The following is a 27,348-nucleotide window of genomic DNA, read 5'->3' on the forward strand; positions in this document are numbered from 1 at the left end:
ATAGAAATTACAATTTTTTTTTACACAGTATCTGACGGATACTCAGAGTGGAGAACCAAGAACTTCTGCCAGATGATGAAATACAGGAAGATTATTACCCTTATAATTAAGATCAATGAAGCTATGCCCTGACTTTTCAGATATAATCAAACAGATTATGCTACCCCACCAACAGGAAAATACGAAGACATCTTACCCCATCTCCATTATCCTGGCTGAGGTCAGCTACCTCAGTAGAATAGGGATAGAGTTCAAAACTTTTCTGGTCTCATGCTGAGCTGTGCTTTATCAGCTGAATGACTGGAGATAGGGGGTAACAGATTGGTTTTCTTTATTGCCTTCAGGCAGGGCTGCAATATTTCATCACTGAACAGATACAAGCTGTGAAATGCCAGCAGTGACATGTAGGGCAACGTGTCTTGGGCACCTCTCCTACATTGTTTCCAATTTGTTTCACTCAGCTTAGATGAGACTCTGTATCCAAGTCAAGGATTTGCAATCCATCAGAGCGATAAGAATAAAAATTGTAAATGTTAGAAATCTAGAAATGAACAGAACGAGTAGTAGGCATGCTCAGCAGGGTCGATCAGCACTGAGAGACAGGTTGAAGTATCAGTTAGAATCCGTCAAGAGCAGTGATGAGTGGAAAAATGTAGGTCAATTTTTATCTTGACTTTGCCTCCTCGATTTCTTTCTGGTTATAAGCCCATTGCCTATCTTTCAGAATGCAAGTTGGGCACTCTGCAAAGGTTGGGGTTATTAGCAAAGAGAACCATAAGGAAAAGAAAATTAATTTACATTTATATTCACATTCACAGGAAATCCCAAAGGATTATTATCAACATCTTGGGGGTTACCATTGACCAGAAACTGAACTGGACTAACCATATAAATACTATGACTACAAGAGCAGGTCAGAGGCTAGGAATCCTGCAGTGAGTAACTCACCTCCTGACTCCTCAAAACCTGTCCACCATCTACAAGGTACAAGTCAGGAGTGTGATGGAATATTCTCCATTTGCCTGATGAGTGCAGTTCCAACAACACTCAAGAAGCTTGCCACCATCCAGGACAAAACAGCCCACTTGATTGGCACCTCTTCCACAAACATTCATTCTCTTCACCACCGACGCACAGTGGCAGCAGTGTGTACCAGTGTACCATCTACAAGATGTACTGCAGGAACTTACCAAGGCTCTTTAGATAGCACCTTCCAAACCACTACCAGTTAGAAGCTCAAGGGCAACAGACACATGGGAACACCACCGCCTGCAAGTTCCCCTCCAATTCCACTCACCTTGGAAATGGAAATATTGGATTTGGAAATATATCGCTATTCCTTCACTGTTGCTGGGTCAAAATCCTGAACCTCCCTCCCTCCCTAAGGCACTGTGGATGCACCTTCACTATGTGGACTGCAGCCGTTCAAGAAGGCAGCTCACCACCACCTTCTCTAGGACAATGAGGGATAGGCAATAAATGCTGGCCCAGTCAGGGAAGCCCACATCCCACAAATGAATAAGAAAAAAATGTTTCAAAAGTCACTGTTGTTTTGTTGGTATATAATGTCATGTTCCTCAGGAATATTGACTGGGACTTCAGCTTTTCGCTATATTTGTCAGTGACTTGAATGGAGAGAGTTTTATCTTGAACTTTGCAAATGACACTCAGTTGGAAGCACAGAAAATTGTCTAGTTTGCAGCAGGAAATTACAAAGAGACACACATAGATTAAATAACTGGAAAAAACTCCAACAGAAGAAGGTCAATGGCCGGATTTTTATCTCCCAATGGAGGTGCGAATCGGGTCACAAAACAATTAATTTAGGTTTTCTTTGCTGGAAAGACAATGTTCCTCTGCCTTCTTGACCCCAGTTCATTTTTCTGTGGCCTTTTGGCAGTTTGGGAGGGGTGCAAAAAGCACACACACCTCTTCCAAGATTGGGGTCCCCATTGTGAGGACCACAGGAAAATTGGATTTCCTGCTGCACACTATTTTTGTATGCTGGTGTGAGTTTTGTAAGCCCTAAAAAAAGTGCCTCCTTAGAGAGCTTATGACCACTGGGGGAAATCTGCTGAGGGGTCACGAACATTCGGAAAGGTAAGTGTAAAATGTTTTGACAACTTCAGATGTCACTATTAGATGCTGTATTGTAATGTAGATGTGTTTTTAATACCATGATCCATCATAGGGTCCTGTCCTGCAAAGGTAAGTTGACCCTTACATTGACCAGTATTGTGTAATTGTTGTCACACATTACAGTACTTTTCCAATTGTAAAAAGTGCCATAATGTATTTTAAAAATGTTAAAAATGCCCTGTCATCCTCTGCTGTCATGTTTTGTGCTGTAATTTAGATTGAGTGACAGCTCTGGCTGTTTATAAAAAAAAAAACCTTGCTTTTGAAAATTGAAAAAAAATCTCCGCACCTGCTACCCTCCATTCATTGACAGGTGCTTTGCTTTGAAATGGAAATGGGACATCATTCTGTCAGTTTCAGGCAATGTAGCTGGGAGCTTCTGTTACGATAGCTGTAGCGATTGTGAATACTTGGCTGGGTTTTAAAAGCTTTAATGGCTTCAGGTCAGCAGGTGGTCTATTAATCCAAGAATAATTGAAACTTTTAATAGGTTGTAATAACACAATATGTCTTTGATGTAGTTTCTTGTTTGTTTACAAACCCAATAGGCACTTAAAGAATTATATTTTTTGAATGAAGTATTTTTTTTGTTTCCCAGTACCATCTTCAGCTTCCACTCAATGCCATATCTCTGGATAAGAACGAAGAGGAAGCTGAAGATGGTACTGGGAAACAAAAAAACACTTCATTCAAAAAATATAATGAAAAGGTTGTCAAATCCAGGACAATTTCTGCATTGACAAATGTCACCGGCCCCTGCATTACCTCTGGCCCTGTATTGTGGAGCTCCTTCCTAGACAACCTTATTCTGCAAGAGAGAGGACTTGATTGTGTGACACTGAGCTTGAGTAATGTACCTGCCATAGCTGATTAACTGCAGCGTGCTGAGGCAGGAAGAGGTGATTGTGATGTTGATAGCATTGGTAGATGGATGTGAGTAAGGTGGAGTATGTGGATTTTAGATGTGAGCCCTGAATGTCAGTGAGTGGTACTGGATGAATGATAGGATTCTGTTGCTTTGAGCAGAGTGAGTGGTTGTTGGTATGGTGGGTATGTTCTATGCATATGGCTAACAGTAAACGATGCATTCATTCACTTTGACCACCCCTTGTACTTATATTGTGCCTTTCACAACCTCAGCATGTCCCAAAGCATTTTACAGCCAATGAAGTACTTTTGAAGTGTAGTTACTGTTGTGGTGTAAGAAACGTGATGGCTAATGTGTGTTCCAAGCTCCCACATTTAATGACTAAAATAAAAGCAAAATACTGTGGATTCTGGAAATCCGAAATAAAAACAGAAAATTTTGGAAAATCTCAGCAGGCCTGGCAGCATTTGTGGAGAGAGAAACAGAGTTAACATTAAGTCCGTATGACTCTTCTTCAGAGCTGACGTTACATCTTGTTTCTCTCTCCACAAATGCTGCCAGACTTGCTGAGTTTTCCAGCATTTTGTTTTATCCCACATTTAGCAAAGTTGGTTTAGGGATAAATATTAACCATTTCCTGCACTTCCACCGTGCCAGACTCCTGGCACTCACCACTCACTGGGCAAAGTGCTCCCATTCCCTCTTCAGGCTGTGTCTTGAGAGCTTCTTTCCCACCTGGGGAAACATCGCCTACTTTCCAGAGTCCAGCTCAGTGACCAGGGCATTCAGTGTGGCGTCACTAAAGTGGGGAGGCCTCTTGCATGCCTGCTGAGACACCCTTCCAATTTTCCAGAATGATTTTTCATTAACCACAATTTCAGGTGTGCATCCTCCCTTCAATAGGCAGAGGGCCTTTAAAAGGAGCAGGCTGCCTGGAGCACATGATTGCCAAACAATGCTGTCGTTCCCCTTTGTTGTGTGCAGACACTGCATGCAGCATGGATAGCAACAGAGCAGAGTAGGAGTTGCTTGGCCCAATTTTATGATTAGCCATATGAGATGGGTAAAGGAAAACTGCGCTCTGCCCACCTCAATTTGAACAGGTGGGGACAGGTCACAAATCACAACCAAAAAAACCAAGGCAGACCAAATTCTAGCCTGTTGTCTTTGGTCAGTTGAAAATGTCGTAATTTCTGTAGCAAGTGGGACATTGGTAGATACAAGTACTAAAGAAGACTCTAATATTGGTAAATGGTTTCATATTAATAATGGATGTAATGAAATTAATAGAAGCCAAGAGAGAGGAAAACCCCAGCTAAGCGAAGGAAGCAGAAGTCAAATCCATAGATAGTCCATCAGGAAGCAGATTTCCCACATGAGATAAACAGTTCAGCCAGTCCCTGTACCAATTTCTACTCCAACAGGAGCTAGAAATACTATAAACAATGGAGGAAAAAGTCAGAAGTATATGTTTTTCATTCATGGAAAGGCAATGTCTGGAGTTCCAGTTACTAGTCAATTGTCAAACCCAATTGCTAGTCAATTGTCAATTATTTGTCAATTGCCAATTGCAAGTGTACACAACCACAGAACTTAGCCTAAATAGCTAAGTGGTTATGGTACTGGGTTTGTAACCCTAAGATCAAGAGTTCAAATCTCACAATGGCAGAGCTATGAAATATCATCAAGAGATCATGAGTTCAAATCTCACAATGGCAAACTATGAAACAATGTAACTTCATCTGAAACAGATGGAAACGGGTTTGTACTTGAAAGAGTTACACAACCACAGAACTTAGCCTAAATAGCCAAGTGGTTATGGTACTGGGTTTGTAACCCCAAGATCAAGAGTTCAAATCTCACAATGGGAAACCATGTAACTTCATCTGAAACAGATGGAAATGGCTTTGTACTCGAAAGAATCAAAAGATTATCAAGAGTTCAAATCTCACCAATGGCAAACTATGTAACTTCATCTGAAACAGATGGAAACGGGTTTGTACTCGAAAGAGTTACTTAGCCTAAATAGCCAAGTGGTTATAGTACTGGGTTTGTAACCTCAAGAGTTCAAATCTCACAATGGCCAATGGCAAACTATGTAACAATATAACTTCATCTGAAATAGATGGAAACAGGTTTGTACTCGAAAGAGTTACACAGTCACAGTAACTTAAATCTGATCATCTTGCAGCAGTGTTCCTGGCTGATGCAATTCAGCATGGCTCAGGGCTGTGCCCACTATTCCCACTCATGCACCAAAAATCAAAGAAAGGGTAGTGATATCTTTAGATAAAGCAAACATTAATGTTTTTAATTGCTCTTCCAAGCACACACTGAACACTGTAGAGATGCAATGCTTCTGGCCCAAATCCTGTTGCTGAAGCTGATTATAAATAATTTATCTGGGCACTGGAAATAAGTATAAAGGAGAACAGTTTTAGAGCAATAAATCAGACTGTTGCCAGATCACAAAGGGTTCATTACTTAAGTCTAAATGGCAAAGAAATGTAGTGTTAATTCGGGATTGTCATTGCTTATTTTAGGGTTGGAGACATAATAATTACCTTCTCATGATTTTAGGTATGAGGGAAGCAGCACAAAAGGCTCAGGAAATTCTGATGTGGCACAAGTCACCTAATCCATAATTTCCTCTTTGTGCCCTATGATGCAGGTATCCCATTACATTAGTGCAAGTTTCCAGGAAATTCTGGGTCAATATTTTAATGAAGTTCCTGCCTGTTTCAGGTCAGGTTAACTTGAGCTACCTTGTAAAACTCTCAAATCAGGCAAAGATAACAAAGTTCAAACTTTAAAGCACCTTTATTGATGAATGAATATTTACTAGCAGGTTAACTGCACTCTCCAAATAAGTTGAATTTTCAGTTCTATTTTGACTGTTGAAAACTTTTCCTGTAGCCCTAGGGGGAATGAGGGTTGCAAGAGGGTCTGCTGTTTTAAGAGGTAGCAATGCGTATTTGAGTAATAGAAGACATTATCCCAAAATAGTGAATAACTCAGGGTGACAACATCACTTCCTCCTCCCATCCACTGCATAAAAATCTGAATACATCCATCAGCACATTCAAAAATAGTAGGTTTGAATTTGACAGATCATTAGCGACGTAGGGAACATCCAGCTTGAGATCAGTGATGGTCTCATCTGCAATTTGTTTATTATGTATAGAAGCAATGCACATATACTGATCCCTGGAGTTTAACATCACACACTGAGCCTTAGCATTCACTGTCACCAGTAACATTCACAATCTTGACACCCAGAGTTAACATCTAATTATCAGTACTAGTGAAAGATCTTCATCATCCAAACTGGAGTTGTGTCTGAAGAGAGGGCTTTGAGATGCATCCTGTTATGGTGAAACACGGATCCAAGTCTGTCACTGGGTGTGGTAATGGTTGGTTTGCAAAGCTTTGGTACTAAGAGACCAAATAGGATCAGTAACAAATACAAATGCATATACGGAAAAGGAAGTCGAAAGTTTAGGGCTATACTCACAATCTGATCTCACCCATTGACAGGGCACTGGTGATCCACAAGAGATCCAAAGTCTTAAAGGGAACCAAGACAAAGCTGATGTTTGCTGGGAGATTTTTTGCACTCTCTGGGTACATGAAGTGATGTGTTGTGCGGCTTCCCACGTCTGCTTCAAAGCCGATTGTTGGAGCTTGGTTCATTCTGTAATAGATGGGCACTTTGAGTTTACTAATAACAACCAGAAATTTGCTCTCAAAAATTCTTTGAATATAAAGCCAGAGGGAGACTAAAGCTGGAGTTAGATAACACAGAATGATTCACATGGAGGTCACATCAAATATATCGTCATGAAACCTTCCATCAGCTAAGTTTGGTTTTGAATCAAGTTTGGGCTCATAAATGGCAAGCAATAATCATGTCACTTAAGTGCCAGGCAATGACCAGCTCTGAATCAACCACCATCAACAACCTGAGGCTCACCATTGACCAGTAACACAACTGTACCAGCCACATAAGCACTGTGGCTACATGTGGAGGTCAGAGGCTGGGAATTCTTCAGTGAATAACTCACCTCCTGACTCCCCAAAGCCTTTCCATCATCTATAAGGCATATGTCAGGAGTGTGATGGGTACTGTCTACTTGCCTGGATGAGTACAGCTCTAACAACAATCAGGAAGCTCGACACCATTCAGAATAAAGCTGCCTGTTTGATTGGCACCCCATCCACAAACATTCGATCCCTCCACCACTGACACACAGTGGAGCAGTGTGTACCATCTAAGAATGGCCACTTGGGCAAAGTGCTCGAGGCCTATTACTGCCCACTGAGTAGAAATATCTGTCTTTTGAACCTCCAGCAGAAAAATAGCCCCCACCCCATTCCAACAGAAAAGCATAATATTCCCCATGTTTACTGAGCAGAAAAGTAGGGCCTTATCTCACACCCAAAAAGTAGAGAAATGTCTGTGATTGAGCCAAAAATTAGACTCTCTTTTCTCTTCCCCTACTGCAGACACAAAACAATCCTTTTCTCTGACCCACAACAACCACTCTCCCCACACCCCATATACACACACAGAATAGCACAATAGTCCCTCTGGTTAGAACCTCCTGTTCCATAGAGTCAAAACTCCAGCTTTGTTGCGACACATTGGATTGTGATAGGGGAGGGAACTCTCTGTAACACTGGCCCTCTCTGCTATGATGAAATTCCTTGCCTGTTCAAGGGAAGGGGATCCCTCCCTCTCTTGAGGTTGTTCCTCAACCTTTGTGCTCCTGTCCCCAACCTGGTCTGCTTCTCCAATTTCTTAACATCCGACTCTTGCCCACTCCTACAGTCTTTTTCTCTCCCCTGCCTTATCCCCCTCCTTCCCATCCTTCTATCTTTCATTCTTCTCTTCTTCGCCTCTTGCCTTTTCCGCATCACTCTTCAACTCTTGGTCTTTTCTTCCACCTACTATCTTCCGTTCAAAGTTCTTTCTTTCCTCCTCCCTGTCTGAAACTCTCCCAGGTATCCATTTTTCTACATATAAATCACCTGAACCCCTTGATTATTTCCAGCCTGTAACTCACTGCCACGTATCCATTATTTTATACATAAACCATTTGAATCTCTCGATTAGATTCCAGCCTGTAACTCACTCCCGGGTATCCATTAGTCTATATATAAACTATCTGAGCTACTTGATTAGATTCCAGTCTGTAACACTCCTGGGTACCCATTAATATATATATAAACCGTCTGAACCCCTTGATTAGATTTCAGTCTCTAACTCATGCCCGGATATCCATTATTCTATATATAAACCATCAGGACCCCTCGATTAGATTTGAGTTAGTAACATACTTTAAGATATCCAGTACTCTATATATAAACCATCTAACCCCTTGATTAGATTCCAGTCTGTAACTCACTCCTGAAGATCCATTATTCTAGATATAAACCTCCAACAGTCCCGCTCCCTCCATTAGATTTCAGCCTGTAACTCACTCTCAGTTATCATTTAAACCATCTGAATCCTTCAATTAGATCCCAGTCTGTAACTCACTCTCAAGAATCATCGTATTTCCATACATAAATCATTTGATCCTCTCAATTATATTCCACCTGGGACTCACTCCTAGATATCTATTATTTCATAACTAAACAATTTGAATCCTTTGATTTGATTCTAACCTGTAGCTCACCCTGGATATCAATTGTTCAATATATGGACCATCTCAACGCCTCAATTAGATTCTGGCCTGGAACTCACTTGAAGCATCTGTTATTCTACATACAAACCACTACACCTCATGGATAAATTTCCAGCTTCAATCACTCCTGGGTACTTATTATTATTCTGTATAAATAAACCATCCTAACATTTTGATTAGATTGCAGCCTGTAACACATGCTGATGTATGTTAATCTACATATTGTTCATCTAAATGCTTCGACTAATTTTCAGCTAGTGACTTATTCCCATGTATCAGTTACTTATAGTCAGAATAATAATACACATTACACTGACATGTCTATACTTTAGCACAAAATGTGAGAATTTGAGCATATTGGTTGAAGAAAACATGAATTCAGCATGACAGTTGCTCGTGTTCCCTTGACAACAGAAATAAAGAGAGAAAAAGAAGAAAAGAACATGACCCTTTGCTGAAATAGGCAGGGAACAGCAACACAGCTGAAACATTAATCTGTCAATTTTCCATTCCTTAAGAGAAATACCGATAACCTAGTTTCCACAGAAACACCTCATCTTGAGAAAAATACATCTGAGCTTGTAAAGACTGCTCTTTGTTGATTTTGAATGATTGGTCTTTATAAATGTTATACACGATGACCTGGTGCAAACTATCTCCGGAACTCTACTCTTAACACAATAATGCAATCTCTGTGATTTACATCATCATTATTTTAAGTTTTCTGAGCATCACCAGAAAAAGCTATCAATTTCCACTATTAGCCCAATATTAGGAAGTGAGTGAGTGAGTGCATGTGAGTGTGTGTGTGTCGTGGTGAGTGTGTGTGTGAGTGTCAGTGTGATTGTGTGTGTGTGTTAATCTGTTTGGATCCCCATCTGTGCCCAAAGTTGAGTCTGGAACAGAGTTTTATGTGACTGGGACTGAGGAATTCTACGTATATGCTTGGAGTCTATTTGCGCTGGAGGATGAAGCTATGATCAGTCTCTTTTCTCCCTGGTGCTGTCACCCTTTGCCCAGTCAAAAAGGGTGGTGCAGATCATGAACATGTATTGAACACATTTATGTTCAACCTGATTACACATGCTTTGACATTAAGAAAGGGGAATAGGGTTGCCAACTCTCCAGAATTGTCCTGAAATCTCCAGGAATTGAAAATTAATTTCCAGGACACAGCTGCGAGCAAACCAGGAGAAAAATCATAGGAGCTTTAAAAATATTCTTGTTCATATTCTTTGAATTCTTTTATTTTATTAATTATAGAAACATTGGAAATGAGGAAAAAGACTGTTTGATTATACAAGGGATGGGAAGTCTCTGGGAATATAACCAAGCAGAGTTTTAACCTTAGGCCAGCATTTTATAAAATGCAGAAATTTGAAACTGTGCTTTTATTGTCCAAACGATTCAACAGACACCCCCGAAATTAAACTGTTGGGTTCAAAATGGGCCAGGAGCTAACACATTTCCCTCCCTCATTTATTTTCTCTTCTCCTCTGCATGTTCCCCTCACTTCACACACCATTTTTTGACAGCCCTGGCATTTAAACTAGTGAGCTGATGCACGAGAGTCAAATGTTGGAACTGCCTTCCCAGATATTCTTTGCTTTTTTCACTTGCAAGAAACGGAAAGGAATAAAGGACTTTCAGTGCTTCTTGTTAATTAGAGCTTTGCAAACAGACTCACATGATGGTATCTCTACCTCAGCAACAACAACCTCAAAGAGACATGTTGCTTTGGTAACAGCTGTTCCCTGAGTGCTTTAGTTGCATCTTAAACAAGTCAAGCAGCTCAGAGAAATGGCCAAGGCTCAATACTTTCAACAACTTGGGAGGAAATTCTGTGTGATTCACCCTTGCTTGTTCTCACATTATTTGCTGCACATGATCCCTGTGTATCATTGCCACTGGTCAACAATTTGAATTGAATTGAATTGAAACTGCAGTAGGACAGTTTCCATAAGCAGACTGAACTCCTTGAAATTTGTACCCTTATACTTGCCATGAGTGAGTATTGTGCTACCAGAATAACGACTGCAAAGAATTACATAAGGATTACAGCACAGAAATAGGTCATTCAGCCCAACTGGATAATTGTGTAGCAACAACATGGAATTCTTGTCATGTAAGGAGATTAACAGAGGCCCTTTGCAAGGATCACTCCTACAAGCTGTAGTGATGCTACTGTGCCATTCTTGGTGATGGACATTTTTCTTATTCACTCATGGGATGGGATGTGGGCATTGCTGGTCAGGCCAGCATTTATGGGCCATCACTAATTGCCCTTGAGAAGGTGATGGTGAGCTGCCTTCTTGAACTGCTGAAGTCCATGTGGTGTAGATACATCCACAGTGCTGTTAGGCAGGGATTCCAGGGTTTTGACCCAGCAACAGTGAAGGAACAGTGTATTTCCAAGTCAGGATGGCTTGGAAGGGAACTTCCAGGTGATGGTGTTCCCATCTATTTGCTGCCCTTGTCCTTTTGGGTGGTAGCAGTCGTGGGTTTGTAAGGTTAAAGCAAAATACTGTGGACACTGGAAATCTGAAATAAAAACAGAAAGTGCTGGAAAAGCTTAGCAGGTCTGGCAGCAAGTATGGAGAGAGAAATAGAGTTAATGTTTTGGGTCCGTATGACTCTACTTCAGAGCTAGGTTTGTAATGTGCTGTTTAAGGAGCCTTGCTGAGTTCCTATAGTGCATCTTGTAGATGATACACACTGCTGCCACTGTGATTCCTCTCTGAACTGCCAACAACGCATGCCTTGTATAACTGACCATTAGTGATGGCCCATAACTGAAGCATAACTTCCCTACTTTTGTATTCAATTCCCCTTGCAATAAATGAGAACATTCTATTAGCTTTCCTAATTGCTTCTGTGCTTTTTGCGATTCACTAGGACACCCAGATCCCTCTGCATCTCAGAACTCTGCAATCTCCCACTATTTAGAAAATATGCTTCTTTTTTATTTTTCCTGACAAAGTGGTCAATTTCACATATTCCCACATTAAGTATAGAAACATAGGGCAAAATTTTTCAGTTGGCCTGCAGGGGTGGGCCGGACACACCAACCTGTAAAATGACACGCGATGACGTCAGGCGTGCGTCCCAATGTCACCATGCACCATTGCGATATTTCATTTAGCGGGCGTGCACAGGAGTCGGCCACGTGCCCGCCAAAATGTAAACGGCCTCTTAAGGCAATTAAGGAATTAATTGAAGCACTTGTGAATGCTGCCCAACCAATTTTAAGGTTGGCAGGCAGGCGAAAACCCCAAGCGGCTTTCGCGTTTTTCAGGAAACCTCATACACGAGCGGGATGAGGTTTCCTGAAGCTTTTATTAAATAAGTAAATAAATTTTCATAAATATAAAAACATGTCCCAACTCAAGTGACACAGTCATGCGCAAAAGAGCGCTGGCCCCGACTCTCCCTCCTCCCCCTGCCCATACAGTTAGCGCTAAGCACTACCGGTTGCATATTACGCTGGGTGGGCCTTAATTGGCCTGCCCACATAAAATGGTAGTGCGGAGCCAATCGCAGGCAGCAATCGGCTCTGCGCCCATCCCTACCCAGCCTGCCTGCCATGTGAAAAATCCTGTCCATAGAAAATAAGAGCAGGAGTAGGTCATTTGGCCCTTTGAGCCTGCTCCGCCACTCAATTTGATCATGGCTAATCCTCTATTTCAACACAGTACCCCTGTGCTCTCTCCACACCCTTTGACACCTTTAGAGTCCAGAAATCTATTTTCTTCTTAAATATATTCAATGACTTGGCCTCCACAGACTTCTGTGGTAGAAATACTCGATGTACCAGTTCTTTACCAACTTACTTAAAATATCTATATCCCTTTGTAGCCTCCTTGTGCCCTCTTCGCATCTTACTTTGCTACCTATCTTTGTGTCATCAGCAAATTTAGCAACCATACCTTCGGTCCCTTCACCCAAGTCATTTATATAAATTGTAAAAAGTTGAGGCCCCAGCACTGATCCCTGTGGCACACTGCTCGTTACATCTTATCAACCAGAAAAAGACCCATTTATGCCTACATCTATTTCTTGTTGGCTAGCCAATCTTCTATGTATGCCAATATGTTACCTACATACCATGGGCTTTTATTTTTTGCAATAACCTTTGTGTGGCACTTATCAAATGCCTTCTGGATGTCTAAATACAGTATATCCAACATTTCCCCATTATCCACAGCATCCTATACTTCTTCAAAGAACTCCAATAAATTGGTTAAACATGATTTCACTTTCACAAACCCACATTGACTCTGCCTGATTATGATTAATTTTTCGAAGTGCCCTATTACATCTTTAATAATAGCTTCTGAAATTTTCCCTATGACAGATGTTAAGCAAACTTGGCCTGTAGTTTCCTGCTTTCTGTCTCCCTCCCTTTTTGATTAAAGAAGTTGCATTCACTATTTTCCAATCTAATGGAACCTTCCCCAAATCTGGGGAATTTTGGAAAATTAAAACCAATGCATCAACTATTTCACATGTCATTTATTTTAAGACTCGAGGGTGAAGTCCATATTATTTATTATTAAAATATTATTTCTTCACTATTATATATTCTTTTTTCAAACTTTAATAAAAAAGAAATTTATAAAAAAGACTAAACTTCACAGCAAATCCATTCCACACAACTGATAAATCTGCAACCAGCTCCTGCTCACTGATGCTCAGTTTGGGTTCTGTTTGGGCCACTCAGCTCCTGACCTCATTACAGCTTTGGTCCAAACAAGGGCAAAAGAGCTGAATTCTGTAGGTGAGGTGACAGTGGCTGCCCTTGACACCAAGGCAGCAATTGACCTAGTGACCATACTCAAGGAGCTCTAGTAAAATTAACGTCAATGGAAATCAGGCAGAAATCTCTCCACTGTTTGGAGTCATAACTAGCACAAAGGAAGATGGTTGTGGTTCTTGGCGGTCAATCATCTCAATCCCAAGACATCACTGCAGGAGTTCTTCAGGGTTGTATCCTAGGCCCAACCAGCTACAGTTGCTTCATCAATGACCTGCCCTCCATCAGAAGTTCATAGTGGGGATGCTTGCTGATGATTGCACAGTGTATAGTCCTATTTTAATTCCTCAGATAATGAAGCAGTCTGTGTTCATATGCAGCATAAAGTTGGACAACATTCAAGCTCAATCTGATAAGTGGTAAGTAACATTTGCGCCATACAAGTACCGGGCAGTGACAATTTCCAACAAGAGATGATCTAACCATCTCTCCTTGCCATTCAACAGCATTGCCATCACCAAATCCTCCACCATCAACAGCCCGGGGTTCGCCATTGATCAAAACCTTAACTGGACTAGCCATATAAATATTGTGGCTACAGGAGCAGGTCAGTCGCTGGGAGTTCTGTGGTGAGTAACTCATCCCTGATTCCCCAAAGACTCTCCACCATCTACAAGGTGAAGTCAGAAGCGTGATAGAATACTCTCCACTTGGCTGAATGAGTACAGCTCCAACAACATTCAACAAGCTCAACACCATACAGCACAAAGCAGCTTGCTTGACTGGCACCCCATTCACCACCATAAACATTCACTCCCTCCATCACTGGCACTCAGTGGTAGCATTGTGTATCATTTACAAGATGTACTGCAATAGCTCACCGAGGCTCCTTCATCAGTAGCTTCCAAACCTGCACCCTCTACTATCAGAAAGACAAGGGTAGCAGTGGCATGGGAACACTACCACCTCCAAGGTCTCCCCCACACACTTTCCTGATTTGGAATTATATCACAGTTTCTTCATTGTCACTGTGTCAAACAGCACCACCTGCTATGGTTCAAGAAGATGGCTCACCACAATCTTTTCAACAGCAATTATGGATGGGTAATCTAGCATTGCCAGCGATGCTCACAATTTTTTCTTCTTTTATGGGATGTGGGCATTGCTGGCCAACATTTCTTACCCATCCCTAAATGGGCTTGAGAAGGTGATGGTGAACCGTCTTCTTGAACTGCTGCAGTCCATCTGGTGTGTATACTCCCACAGTGCTGTTAGCAAAGGGACTTCCAGGTTTTGATCCAGCAACATTGAAGGGATGGCAATATAGTTCCAAGCCAGGATGGTGTGTGGCTTGGAGAGGAATGTGCAGATAATGGTGTTTCCAGGCACCTGCTGCTCTTTTCCTTCTAGGTGGTAGAGGTCGCAGGTTTGGAAGGTGCTGTCGAAGGAGCCTTTGTGAGTTGCTGCAGTGCAGCTTATATATGATACACACTCCTGCCAAAAAAATGTGTACATTGAATGTTTACATTGGTGGATAGAATGCAGACCCAGCAGGCTGATGTTGAGTTTCTTGACAGCTGAGGAGCTGCATTCATCCAGGCAAGTGGAGAGTATTCCATCACACTCCTGACGTATCTTGAAGCCACTGGATAGGCTTTGGCGAGACAGGCGATGAGTTACTCACCTCAGAATTCTAGTCTCTGACATGCTATTGTAGCCACAGTATTTACAAGGCTGGTGCAGTTCAGTTTTTGGGCAATGGGTACACCCAGGGTTTTGATAGTGGGGAATTAAGTGATGGTAATGCATTGAATGTCAAGGGAAGATGGTTAGATTCTGTCTCATTGCAGATGGTTATTGTCTGCACGGCACTTGTGTGATGTGAATATTACTTGCCACTTAGCTGCCCAAGCCTAAATGTTGTGCAGGTCTTGCTGCATATATACATGGGCTTCTTCAGTATCTGAGTAGTGAATGGTACTGAATATTGTCCAATCATCAGTGAATATCCTCAGTTCTGACCTTATGATGGAGGGAAGCAGCAGCTCAAGATGATCTAGGAAACTACCCTGAGGAACTCCTGCAGCAATGCCCTGTGGCTGAGATGATTGGCCTCTAACAACAACAACCACCTTCCTTTGTGCTAGGTATGACTCCAACCAGTGAAGGGTTTCCCCCCCTGATTCCCATTAACTTCAATTTTGCCTGGGGTCCATGATGCCACGCTCAGTCAAATGATGCCTGGATATCAAGGACAGTCACTTTAACTTTGCTCCTGGAGTTCAGCTCTTTTGTCCATGTTTGGACCAAGGCTGTAATGAGATCAGGAGCTGAGTGGCACTGGCGGAACCCAAACTGAGTGTCAGGTTATTGATATATACAAGTAAAGTAATAATGAATAACAAATGAATAAATTAATTAACAAATAAAAAAATCGTGTCACTTTAAGATTGTTGTTTTATTATTTTAATAATTTGTGTATTCAGTCTTTTCTAAGTGGTATTAAATAAGACACGTTGAGACCATTATGTTCAGGCTAACACTGGTACTCGAATTTATTTGCAAGCAGCATGTTATACAGAAAAGTACTACATCTGTGAGCCATTGCCCACAGTTAGTTCAGTGTTTTTTTTAGCCTGGCAACATGTATACCCAGTGTTGTCTTGGTCATCAGATTGCAGTGAGCTATAGATAGTTGGCTCTTGGAATCCAAAAGAAAAATATATAAAAACAGCTTTTGGGATGCCACTGCAGTGTATTTCTGGAATACATTTGGCTTGTCTATCTAAAGTCAGTTAAAAATATAATACAGAAGTCACCCAAATTGCTACATTCCCTAACTACAACTTCATTTCTTAATTTTGACTAGTTAAAGTTCAAACCAATTCGCTCTGGTGAAAAAGTGAATATGCCCCAGTTAAAAACAATGCCATTATATCCAACCCTACACAGGAGGAGACACACATCTCACATGCAGCAGAGGCACAGTCTTATTAGCATAAAATCACTACGCAATCCATTTCAGTCAGAACGGTTTCCACAGGAGAATGAGTAATGGTCTCATTCAGTCAGATAAGCATGATAGCCCTAAAACTGCACTGAGTTGTAAAGTGCAGCTGATAATCCAGTGGACAGGGAAGATTGCACCTGGTTATGAGATATATCCTGCATGCAATAAATGACCATGCTATGTTCAGAGATAACATGTTAATGGATTGCTGTAATTGTCAAGAGGAGTATCAGAGGTACAATTAAGCATGAACCCTTGCAGGCACACGTGCCGGGATGGAAACCCTGCATCTTCCTCGTTGTGAGTCGGGAGTCTGAAAACAGTGGGAGTAGAAAGGCAGTTGGGAGATTGGAAACAGCACAAGTGGAGGGACAGTCAGGAGTCTGAAAAGAGTGCGAGAGGAAAGGCAGTTGGTAGATTGGAAACAGCGCGAGAGGAGAGGCAGTTGGTAGGTTGAAAACAGCGCGAGAGGAAAGGCAGTCAGGAGATTGAAAACAGCTTGAGGGGAGAGGTTGTTAAGAGATTGAAAACAGCGCGAGAATAGATGCTGGCAGGAGATTGAAAACAACGTGAGAGGAGAGGCAGTCTGGAGGTTGAAAGCACCGGGAGTGGAGAGGCAGTCCGGAGGTTGAAAACAGCGTGAGTGGAGAGGCAGTCGGGGGTCTGAAAACAGTGTGAGTGGAGAGGCAGTCGGGAGATTTTTAAAATTAATTTGTGGGATGTAGGCATCACTGGCTAGGCCAGCATTTATTGCCCAACCCTAATTGCCCTTGAGAACGTGTTGGTGAGCTTCCTTCTTGAACTGCTGCAGACCCTGTGCTGTAGGTACACCCACAATGCTTTTAGAGAAGGAATTCCAGGATTTTTGACCCAGCGACAATGAAGGAACAGCGATATATTTCCATGTCAAGATCATGAGTGGCTTGGAGGGGAACTGCCAGGTGGTAATTTTCCCATATTTTTGCTGCCATTGTCCTTCTTGATGGTAGCGGCTGTGGGTTTGGAAGGTGCTGCCTAAGGAGCCTTGGTGAGTTTCTGCAGTGCATCTTGTAGATGGTACATATTGCTGCCACTGTTCATCAATGATAAAGGGAGTGAATGTTTTTGGAAGGGGTGTCAATCAAGCGGGCTGCTTTGTCCTGGATGGTGTTAAGCTTCTTGAATGTTGTTGGAGCTGTACTCATCCAGGCAAGTCAAGAGTATTCCATCACACTCCTGTCTTGAATCTTGCAGATGGTGGACAGGCTTTGGGAAGTCAGCGGGTGCGTTACTCTTCGCAGTATTCCAAGACTCTGACCTGCTCTTGCAGGCACAGTATTTATGTGGTTAGAGCAGTTCCCTTTCTTGTCAATGGTAATCCCAGGATGTTGTTAGCGGGGATTCAGTGATGTTAATGCCATTGACTATCAAGGGGCGATGGTTAGATTCTCGCCTGTTGGGGATGGTCATTAACTGACACTTGTATGACACGAATGTTACTTGCCACTTGTCAGCCCAAGCCTGGATATTGTCCAGGTCTTGCTGCATTTGGACAGAGACTGCTTCAGTATCTGAGGAATTGCAAATGGTGCTGATGTGCAATCATCAGTGAACATCGCCACTTCTGACCTTATGATGGAAGGAAGGTCATTAATGAAGCAGCTGAAGATGGCTGGACCTAGGACACTACCCTGAGGAACTCCTGCAGTGAAGCCCTGGAACTGAGATAATTGACCTCCAACAACAACAACCATCTTCCTTTGTGCTAGGTATGACTCCAACCAGCAGAGAGTTATTCCCCTGATTCCCATTGACTCCAGTTTTACTAGGACTCCTTGATCCACACTTGGTCAAAAGCTGCCTTTACGTCAAGGGCAGTCACTCTCACTTCACCTCTGGAGTTCAGCTCTTTTGTCCATGATTGAACCAAGACTGTGTTGAAGTCAGGAGCTGATTGGCCTTGACAGGGCCCAAACTGGGCAACAGTGAGCAGGTTATTGCTATGCAAGTACCGCTTAATAGCATCATTCATGACCCCTTCCATCATTTTACTGATGATTGGGAGTAGACTGATGGGGTGGTCATTGGTCAGGTAAGATTTGTCCTGTTTTTTGTGTAAAGGACATACCTGGGCAATTTTCCACATTCTTGGGTAGATGCCAGTGTTGCAGCTGTACTGGAACAGCTTGACTTGGGGCACGGCAAGTTCTGGAGCACAAGTCTTCAGTATTATTGCTGGAATGTTGTCAGGGCCCATAGCCTTTGCAGTGTCCAATGACTTCAGCTGCTTCTTGATATCACGTGCAGTGAATTGAATTGACTGAAGACTGGCATCTGTGATGCTGGGGACCTCTGGAGGAGGCCGAGATGGATCATTCACTTGCCACTTATGGCTGAAGATTGCTATGAATGCTTCAACCTTATCTTTTGCACTGATGTGCTGGGCTTCTCCATCATTGAGGATGGAAATATTTTTGCAGCCTCTTCCTCCAGTGATTTTTTTTATCGTCCAACACTATTCATGACTGGATATGGCAGGACTGCAGAGCTTAGATCTGATCCGTTGGTTGTAGAATTGCTTAGCCCTTGCTATCACTTGCTGCTTATGCTGCTAAGCACCCAAGTACTGCTGTGTTGTTAAGCTTCACCAGGTTGACTCCTCATTTTTATGCATGGTTCTGCTCCTCCTGAACTCTTCATTGAACCAAGGTTGATCCCCTGGCTCGGTGGTAATGGTAGAGTGGGGAATTGCACGAGTGGAGAGGCAGTGGGGAGTCTAAAAACACCTGGAGTGGAGAGGCTGTCAGGAGATTGAAAACAGCGTGAGAAAATAAATAGTGGCATCACAGCAAAGAAGCAAATCGATTGGTTGGAGAAGAAGCTAGCTGTTTAGTGAGTATCTGGTGAGTGTCTAGTAAGTGGTTACAGTTTATTCTGTTCCTAGGGTTTAAAATAGTATAGGTACTGTACTTTTGTAAGTTGATAGTAAGTTGATTGGTCAGTAAGTGCTTAGTGTTAGGGACAGTATGTTAATAGCCAGCTTAGGACACAGGGGGCGAAAGTAAATCTATAAATAACAGAGAACTAAAACTTTAAAATTAAAATTAAATAATTGAACAACTAAAACACATACCCGTGTAGTTAAGAAATGTGTAACTTTTAGTTGTCAGTGGTACTAGCAGTTAATAAACACAATAAATTATAGCATACATAGGAAGTACTCTAAGTTATTTAAAAAAGTAATTCAATTAAATTAACTAAATAACATAAATAACAATGGCAGGACAGATGTTATGTTGTAGTTGTAGAATGTGGGTACGTTTGGACACCAAGGCGATCCAGGACAAACAGGTCTGCAGAAAGCGTAAGCAGCTAGAGGAATTCCAGATCAGGATTATTGGTCTGGAAGCCAAACTGCAGACATTGCGCAATATAAGGGAGGGTGAGAAATACCTGAGCACCTTGTTCTAGAAGAGTCACACCTCTTAGAATAGGATTGTCTGTTTTGGTCAGCAGTGAGGGACAGGAGGACGTGACTGTCAGTGAGTCAGGTAAAGGGACTGAGCAGACAGTAGTTGATGAGCCTCAGACTTTGCAATTCTCAAACAGGTTTGAGGTGCTCTCAAACAGGTTTGAGGTGCTCTCAAACAGGTTTGAGGTGCTCTCAAACAGGTTTGAGGTGCTCACAACCTGTGTGCATGAAAGCTAAGGTCTACAAGGTGGATGAACAGACTGGCCATGGCACCATGGTACGGGAAGCCACTCAAGAGGGGTGAGCAGACAGGAATATAGTGGTAGTGGGGCACAGTATAGTGAGGGGGATCGACACTGTTCTCTGAAGACAAGAGCGAGAGTCCAAACGGCTGTGTTGCCTGCCCAGTGCCAGGGTTTGGGACATCTGCTCAGGGCTGGAGAGGGACTTGCAATGGGAGGGGGAGGGTCCAGTCATCGTGGTTCATTTAAGTACCAATGACATAGGTAGGACAAGGAAAGAGGTTCTGCATAGTCAGTATGAGGAGTTAGGTACCAAATTAAGAAGCAGAAGCTCAAAGGTTCTAGATTATTACCTGAGCCACGAGCAAATTGGCAAAGGGCAAAGGGGATTAGAAAGATGAATGCATGGCTCTAAGACTGGTGTGGGAGAAGTGGGTTCTGGTCCGTGGGGCACTGGCACCAGTTCTGGGAGAAAGTGGGGGCTGTACTGTTGGGACGGTCTACACCCCAACCGTGTTGGGGTGAGTGTTCTTTTGAATTGCATTAGGGAAGTAGAAAGGCTTTTAAACTAACTCGTGGGGGCAAGGAATCAAATGTGGAAAGATGTGATAAATTAAAGAGTAGAGGCAAGGTAAGAGTGGGAAATGATAAACAGATCATGACAGGAAGGGACAGAGAATACAAGTCTAAGAGTAAACCAATAGATAAGGCTAGAGGTTACAAAAATAATAAATGGACAAAACTTTAGGCTCTGTATCTGAATGCATGTAACATTTGAAACAAAACTAATGGTGCAAATAGAGATAAGTAAGTACAATATAAGTCATTACAGAGATATGACTTTAGGATGGGATAGACGGGGACCTAAGCATTGAAGGTTTTGTGACTTGTAGGAAGGATAAGAAGTTAGGAAAAGGTGGAGGGGTGGCTCTGTTAATTAAAAATGACATTAACTCATTAGAGAAGGATGGCCTAAGTGCAGGAAACCAGGATATAGAAGTGGTTTGGGTAGAGGTGAGGAATGATAAAGGTGAGGTCGTTTGTGGGAGTGGTGTACAGGCCCCCTAACAGTAATCACACGGCAGGACGAGGTATCAAAGAAGAAATAGTGGGATAAAAGCAGAAAACTGCAGATGCTGGAAATCTAAAACAAAATCAGAAACAGAAATATCTGGAAAAACTCAGCAGATCTGGCAGCATCAGCGGAGAAGAGCACAGTTGTTGAAGGGTCATGGGGACTCGAAACATCAACTGTGCCCTTCTCCGCCAATGCTGCCAATCCTGCTGAGTTTTTCCAAGAAATAGTGGGAGCTTGTCAGAAAGGTACAGCGATTATCATGGGGGATTTTAATCTATATATAGTCTGGAACAACCAGGTGGGTAAAGGTAGCATAGATGAAAAATTAATAGAATGTTTTCAAGACAATTTCTTAGATCAGCACATTCTGCAGCCAACCAGGGAGCAGGCTACACTGGACCTGGTATTGTGCAATGAGATAGGATTAATTAATGACCTCATAGTGAAGGCACCTCTAGGCAGCAGTGATCATAATATGATTGAATTTTACAATCAGTTTGAGGGAGAGGAGACTGGGTCTAACACTAGTGTTTTAAACTTAAATAAGGGCAATTATGTGGGCATGAAAGCAGAGCTAGTGAAACTGAACTGGTAATTTAGGTTAAGGGGTAGGTCAATAGAGATCCAGTGGCAGACAGTTAAGGAGATTTTTCAGAATCATTCCAACAAGAAAGAAAAATTCCAAAGGGAGGATCCACCATCTGTGGTTACCTAAAAAAAGCTAAATATAGTATCAAACTTAAAGAAAAAGCATATAATTGTACAAAGTTGGGTGGCAGATCAGAAGATTGGACAGAATATAAAAAACAGCAAAGAATGACTAAAAGATTAATAAGGAGGGAAAAATTAGAGTACAAGAGAAAGCTAGCTAGAAATACAAAGACAGACGGTAAGAGTTTCATTAGATATTTAAAAAAGAAAAGAGTTAACAAAGTGAACATTTGTCCTATAGACAGTGAGCTTGGGGAATTAATTATGGAAAATAAGAAGATGGAAGGTGAATTGAACAGGTATTTTGCATCTGTCTTCACTATAGAGGGTACATGTAACATTCCAGGAATAGCTGTAAATTAAGAATTGGAAGGGAGGGAAAAACTCATAGAAATTACAATCACCAGCGAAATGTTATTTAGCAAATCATTGGAACTGCGGGTTGACAGGCCCCTGGGTCCTGATGGATTTCCTCCTAGGGTCTTAAAAGAAGTGGCTAATGAAATAGTTAATGTGTTGGTTTTAATTTCCAAAACTCCCTAGATTCAGGGAATATTCCATTAGATTGGAAAATAGCTAATGTAACTTCTTTATTTAAAAAGGGAGGGAGACAGAAAGCAGGAAACCTTAGGCCAGTTAGTTTAACATCTGTCACAGGGAATATGTTAGAAGCTATGATTAAATATGTTTTAACAGAGTACTCAGATAAATTCAAATTAATCAGGCAGAGTCAGCATGGTTTTCTGAAAGGGAAATCATGTTTAACCAAGTTATTGGAATTCTTTGAATAAGTAACGTGTGTTGTGGATAAAGGGGAACTGGTGGATGTACTGTACTTAGGCTTTCAGAAAGCATTTGATAAGGTGCATCATCAAAGGTTATTGCAGAAAATAAAAGCTCATGGTGTAGGGGTTAACATATTGGCATGGATAGAAGATTAGTTAGCTAACAGGAAACAGGAACTAGACATAAACATTTTCTGGTTGGCAGGATGTGATGAGTGCTGTGCCACTGGGATCTGTGCTGCGGCCTCAATTCTTTACAATTTATATAAATGATTTGGATGAAGGGTATGATATGCTAAATTTGCTGATGACACAAAGATAGTTAGAAAAGTAAGTTGTGAAGAGGATGTAAGGAGGCTACCAAAGGTGAATGGGCAAAGATCTGGCAAATGGAGTATAATGTAGGAAAATGTTGGGCTGTCCATTTTGGCTGGATGAATAAAAAAGAGGCATATTATCTAACGGTGAGAGATTGCAGAGCTCTGAGATGCAGAGGGATCTGGGTATCCTAGCGCATGAATTGCAAAAGGTTACTATGTAGGTGTAGCAAATAATTAGCAAAGCTAATAGAATGTTATCGTTTATTGCAAGGGGAATTGAATACAAGAATAGGGAGGTTAAGCTTCAGTTATACAGGGCATTGGTGAGATTACATCTAAAGTACTATGTACAGTATTGGTCTCCTTGTTTAACAAAAGATTTAAATGCATTAGAAGCAGTTCAGAGAAGGTTTACTGGATTAATACCTGGAATGGGCAGGTTTTCTTATGAGAAAAGGCTGGACAGGCTAGGCTTGTATCTGTTGAAGTTCAGAAGAATATGAGGTGACTTGATTGAAACATTTAAGATCTGGAGAGGACTTGACAGGGTGGATGTGTAAAGGATAATCCCTCTTGTGATGAATCTAGAACGCAGGGTCACTTTTTCAATATAAGGGGTTGCCCATTTAGGACAGAGATGAGGAAATTCTTTTTCTTTCAGAGAGTTGTGAGACTTTGGAATTCTCACCCTCAAAAGATGGTTGAAGCAGAGTCCTTGAATTAATTTAAGGCGTAAGTAGATAGATTCATGATAAGCAAGGGAGTGAAAGGTTATTGGGGGTAGGCAGGAATATGAGACTAAAATCAGGTCAGCCATGATCTTACTAAATGGCGGAGCAGGCTTGAGGGGTCAAGTGGGCCATTCCTGCTCCTAATTCGTACATTCCTATGTTTACAAAATACTCTGGTCTCATCTTTCAACCATATGATCTATTTTCTTGGGGTTAGGTGTTGCGAGGGTATTGTTATATCATATTTTATGTACTTGGACAATCAAAAGATAGTTCTAAATGGGATTGCTGCAGTTTTAAATTTCAATACAAAAGTACATAGAAAATGCACAATAGATCTGCCAGTATCTGAATCAAGAAATAACACATTTTTATTAATGAAATGAAACTAAATTAGAATTAATCACAGTACAAATTTTGAGCTGCATGTTCCTTTCAGAAGCTGACAGACCTGCTCTGTATTCCGAACATTTTTATAATACAATTGAAATCATATTAAGCAACATTTTAATAATAAATCTGCTGCCATATGTACAAAATCTTTGCCTGATAGTGTAATAGATGTGTTAACACATTGGTTATAATAGTAGACAAGGGAATTTTATATGGAGCTTTAATACATGCATTACTAATATCACATATGTAATTTCAAACATTAGATTGCATAGGAACAGGGGTTGGCCATTCAGCCTCATGAGCTTGTTTGCTCATTCAATTAGAACATTTCCAATATTTCTATGTCTTTTTAAAAATAACTCTGTGCTAGTTTTAACATCTGTATGATACATTGTCAGAAATTATGATGATCTAAGTACGTTTAGCTTGAATCAGTTCTAATCCCTGAGTCAAAAGATTTTAGGTTCGATCCCCACTCTAGGACTTGAGCACATAATCTTTGCTGTATTTCATGGTAGTGCTGGGGAGAGCTGCACTATCAGAGGCACAATTGTTTGGTTGAATTATTAAACTGGAGGCCCTGTTTTTCTCTTTAGGAGGATTTGGCACTATTGAAGAAGACTAGCAAATCCCCCAAGTGTCCTAACCATCTCTAATCAAATGCCATTAAAAATAGATTAACAGGCTTTTTATTTCATTTATTGGTTATGATAAAATTGGCTGCCACATTTCTCCACATAACAACAGTGATTATACTTCAAAAATAATTGTGAATCATTTTGCAACATGCTGAGAATATAAATATTATAAATTACTCTAGGTTCACAAAATATTACACGATATTATATGCTTAATTATATGCACCAGAAAGTCTTTTTGTCCAAAAGCTTATCTCAAAAGTTACTATTTTTTACATTAGCTAAAATGGCTTGAACAACAAGTAACTTTGACAGATCTAAAGTTTAGTACCTACCACTCAGTCTTTACCAGAGGAGAGTTTCCCTTTTAACAGACACTGAAAGCACATTTTTTCTTTATTCTTTCATTGGGATGTGGCAAGGCCAGCATTTATTATCCATCCCTAATTGTCCTTGAACTGAGTGGTTTGCTACGCTATTTCAAAAGGCAGATAAGAGTCAACCACATTGCTGTGGGTGTGAAGACACATGGAGGCCAGATAGGGTAAGGATGATAGATTTCTTCCCTAAAGGACATTAGTGAACCAGATGTGTGTTTACAACAATCAACAATAGAAGTCATGGTCACTATTAGTGAGACTAATTTTATATTCCATATTTATAAATTCAATTTAACTTCCACCAGCTGCTGTGGTGGGATTTGAACACACGTCCCATGAATATGAGCTTCTGGATTACTCATTACCACTATGCCACTGTCTCCCCAGCTCTAAGCTTTTGGTTAAATATACCAATCAGTGAGGTACTGAACTGTACAGATTAGAAGGTACATCGGGCTACGGTGAGGAATAATGGACTGCAGCGGTTCAAGAAGGCAGCTCACCACCACTTTCGCAAAGGAAACTAGGGATGGGTAATAAAAGCTGGCCCAGCCAGCGAAGCCCACATCCCATGAATAAATTTTTAGAAATCAGCCTGTGGGATACAGGTGATGGCAGCATCATCAGCAAAGATGCTCACATATGAAAGGATGTCACATGGGTGAGCCCTGAGGGTTGTCAATGCCCTTCGAACTGTCTCCTGGGGAGTGCAAGTATTCCTCGGGAAATGAGCTGGGCGAAGGAGAGAAAATCCAGAGTGAGCCATGCCTTGCCACTCTTTGCGGTTTGCGTTATCTTGGTGCAGAAGCATTAGCTAAATGCTGGCTGTCAGCATTGCTGCTCAACAGCACACAGGTGTCAGCTGGCAAGTGACTCGCAGTCTCCAGGGTTGGAAGAGTTAAAGTTACTAAATGATTCTGACAAGAGAAACAAATGGTTTTGAATGTATGCTTGGATCAGAAAGAGCTCTTTGTTACTGACTGATCAAATGGTAATCACTTTCATTTTCTCTCATTACAAGAAATGAAATTTCAGGGCAGCTTTGCATCACTGCTCTCATCAAATGAAAAGAAGCAACCTAAAATTACATTTCACGGAATTTTAGTTAGATTATAAAAACTGACGATGCATATAATTAAGAAGTAATTAACCTGAATTGTTTTTATAAATGGTCAGTGATCTGAGGCCCGAACTGCACTGTTATGTTGAATTAGCCTTTTTAGCTCTGAGATGGGGCTCCTTGGAGGACGTGAAGAATGGAGGAAAGTAATTCGCTCTGTATTAATGCATCAAAAGGTCTTTCTCATGCTATGGTATGGAACGACTGGGTACAGCTTCCACAACTCACACCCACAATTCACCATGACTGACCTGTGCTATGGATGTGTTTAAAGGGAAGCTAGAAAAGTACATGAGAGAGATATACTGATAGGATTAGCTGAAGAGGGATGGGAGAAGGTGCATGTGGAGTATAATCACTGGCATAGACCAGCTGGGCTGAATGGCTTGTTTCTGTGATGTAGATTCTATGTAAGTCAATGGAATATCTTCACGACGAGACAAGTTTACAAAGGTTTCTCGTGGAGAAAAGCAGTGACAGATCTATTTCCTTAAAGATACCTGGCTGCAAAGTGGCAGTTATGAACAGTCCCAAAAACATGAATTCAAAATAGGCTGGGAAACTACAGTTATGCAGAGAGGTTCGAGTTACTGCGATTACTTACACCAGGGCTGAGGAGGCTAAGAGGAGATTTAGTCAAGGTTTTCAAATTAATGAAGGATTTTTATAGAGTGAATAGGAACAATTATTTTTTCTGGTTGGGGAGACAGTTTAAGCTTGACAACAGAAAGAACTGTGGAGAGAGGTTAGGAGAAATTTCTTTACAAAGAGAATTGTTGTGAAATATAGAGTGCTTTGTCAAAAGGAAAAAAAAGACTTACATTTATATTGTGCTTTTCATGACCAATGGGCATTTTAAAGCACTTTACAGCCGATGAAGCACTTTTTGTTGTAATGTAGGAAATGCAGCAGCCAGTTTGCACACAGCAAGAACCCACAAATAACAAGGTGATAATGACCAGATAATATGTCTTTTGATGGATAGCTATTGGCCAGGATATCATGGATAACTCCCCTGCTCTTTTTCAATTAATGC

General features: G+C 41.3%; 1 protein-coding gene across 4 annotated transcripts in view; it reads right to left on the reverse strand.

Annotated features, from left to right (window-relative positions):
• Nucleotides 1-27,348, reverse strand: part of st3gal2 (ST3 beta-galactoside alpha-2,3-sialyltransferase 2) — a 461,264-nt gene that overhangs the window by 23,553 nt on the left and 410,363 nt on the right. For all 4 annotated transcript variants that reach the window (XM_041191558.1, XM_041191556.1, XM_041191557.1 and 1 more), the window contains one exon: nt 6,522-6,701. In XM_041191558.1, the coding sequence (XP_041047492.1) occupies nt 6,522-6,701 (180 nt within the window). The remainder of the gene's footprint in view (nt 1-6,521; nt 6,702-27,348) is intronic.

Source organism: Carcharodon carcharias, chromosome 7 (genome assembly GCF_017639515.1).
Source record: "Carcharodon carcharias isolate sCarCar2 chromosome 7, sCarCar2.pri, whole genome shotgun sequence".
NCBI lineage: Eukaryota > Metazoa > Chordata > Chondrichthyes > Lamniformes > Lamnidae > Carcharodon > Carcharodon carcharias.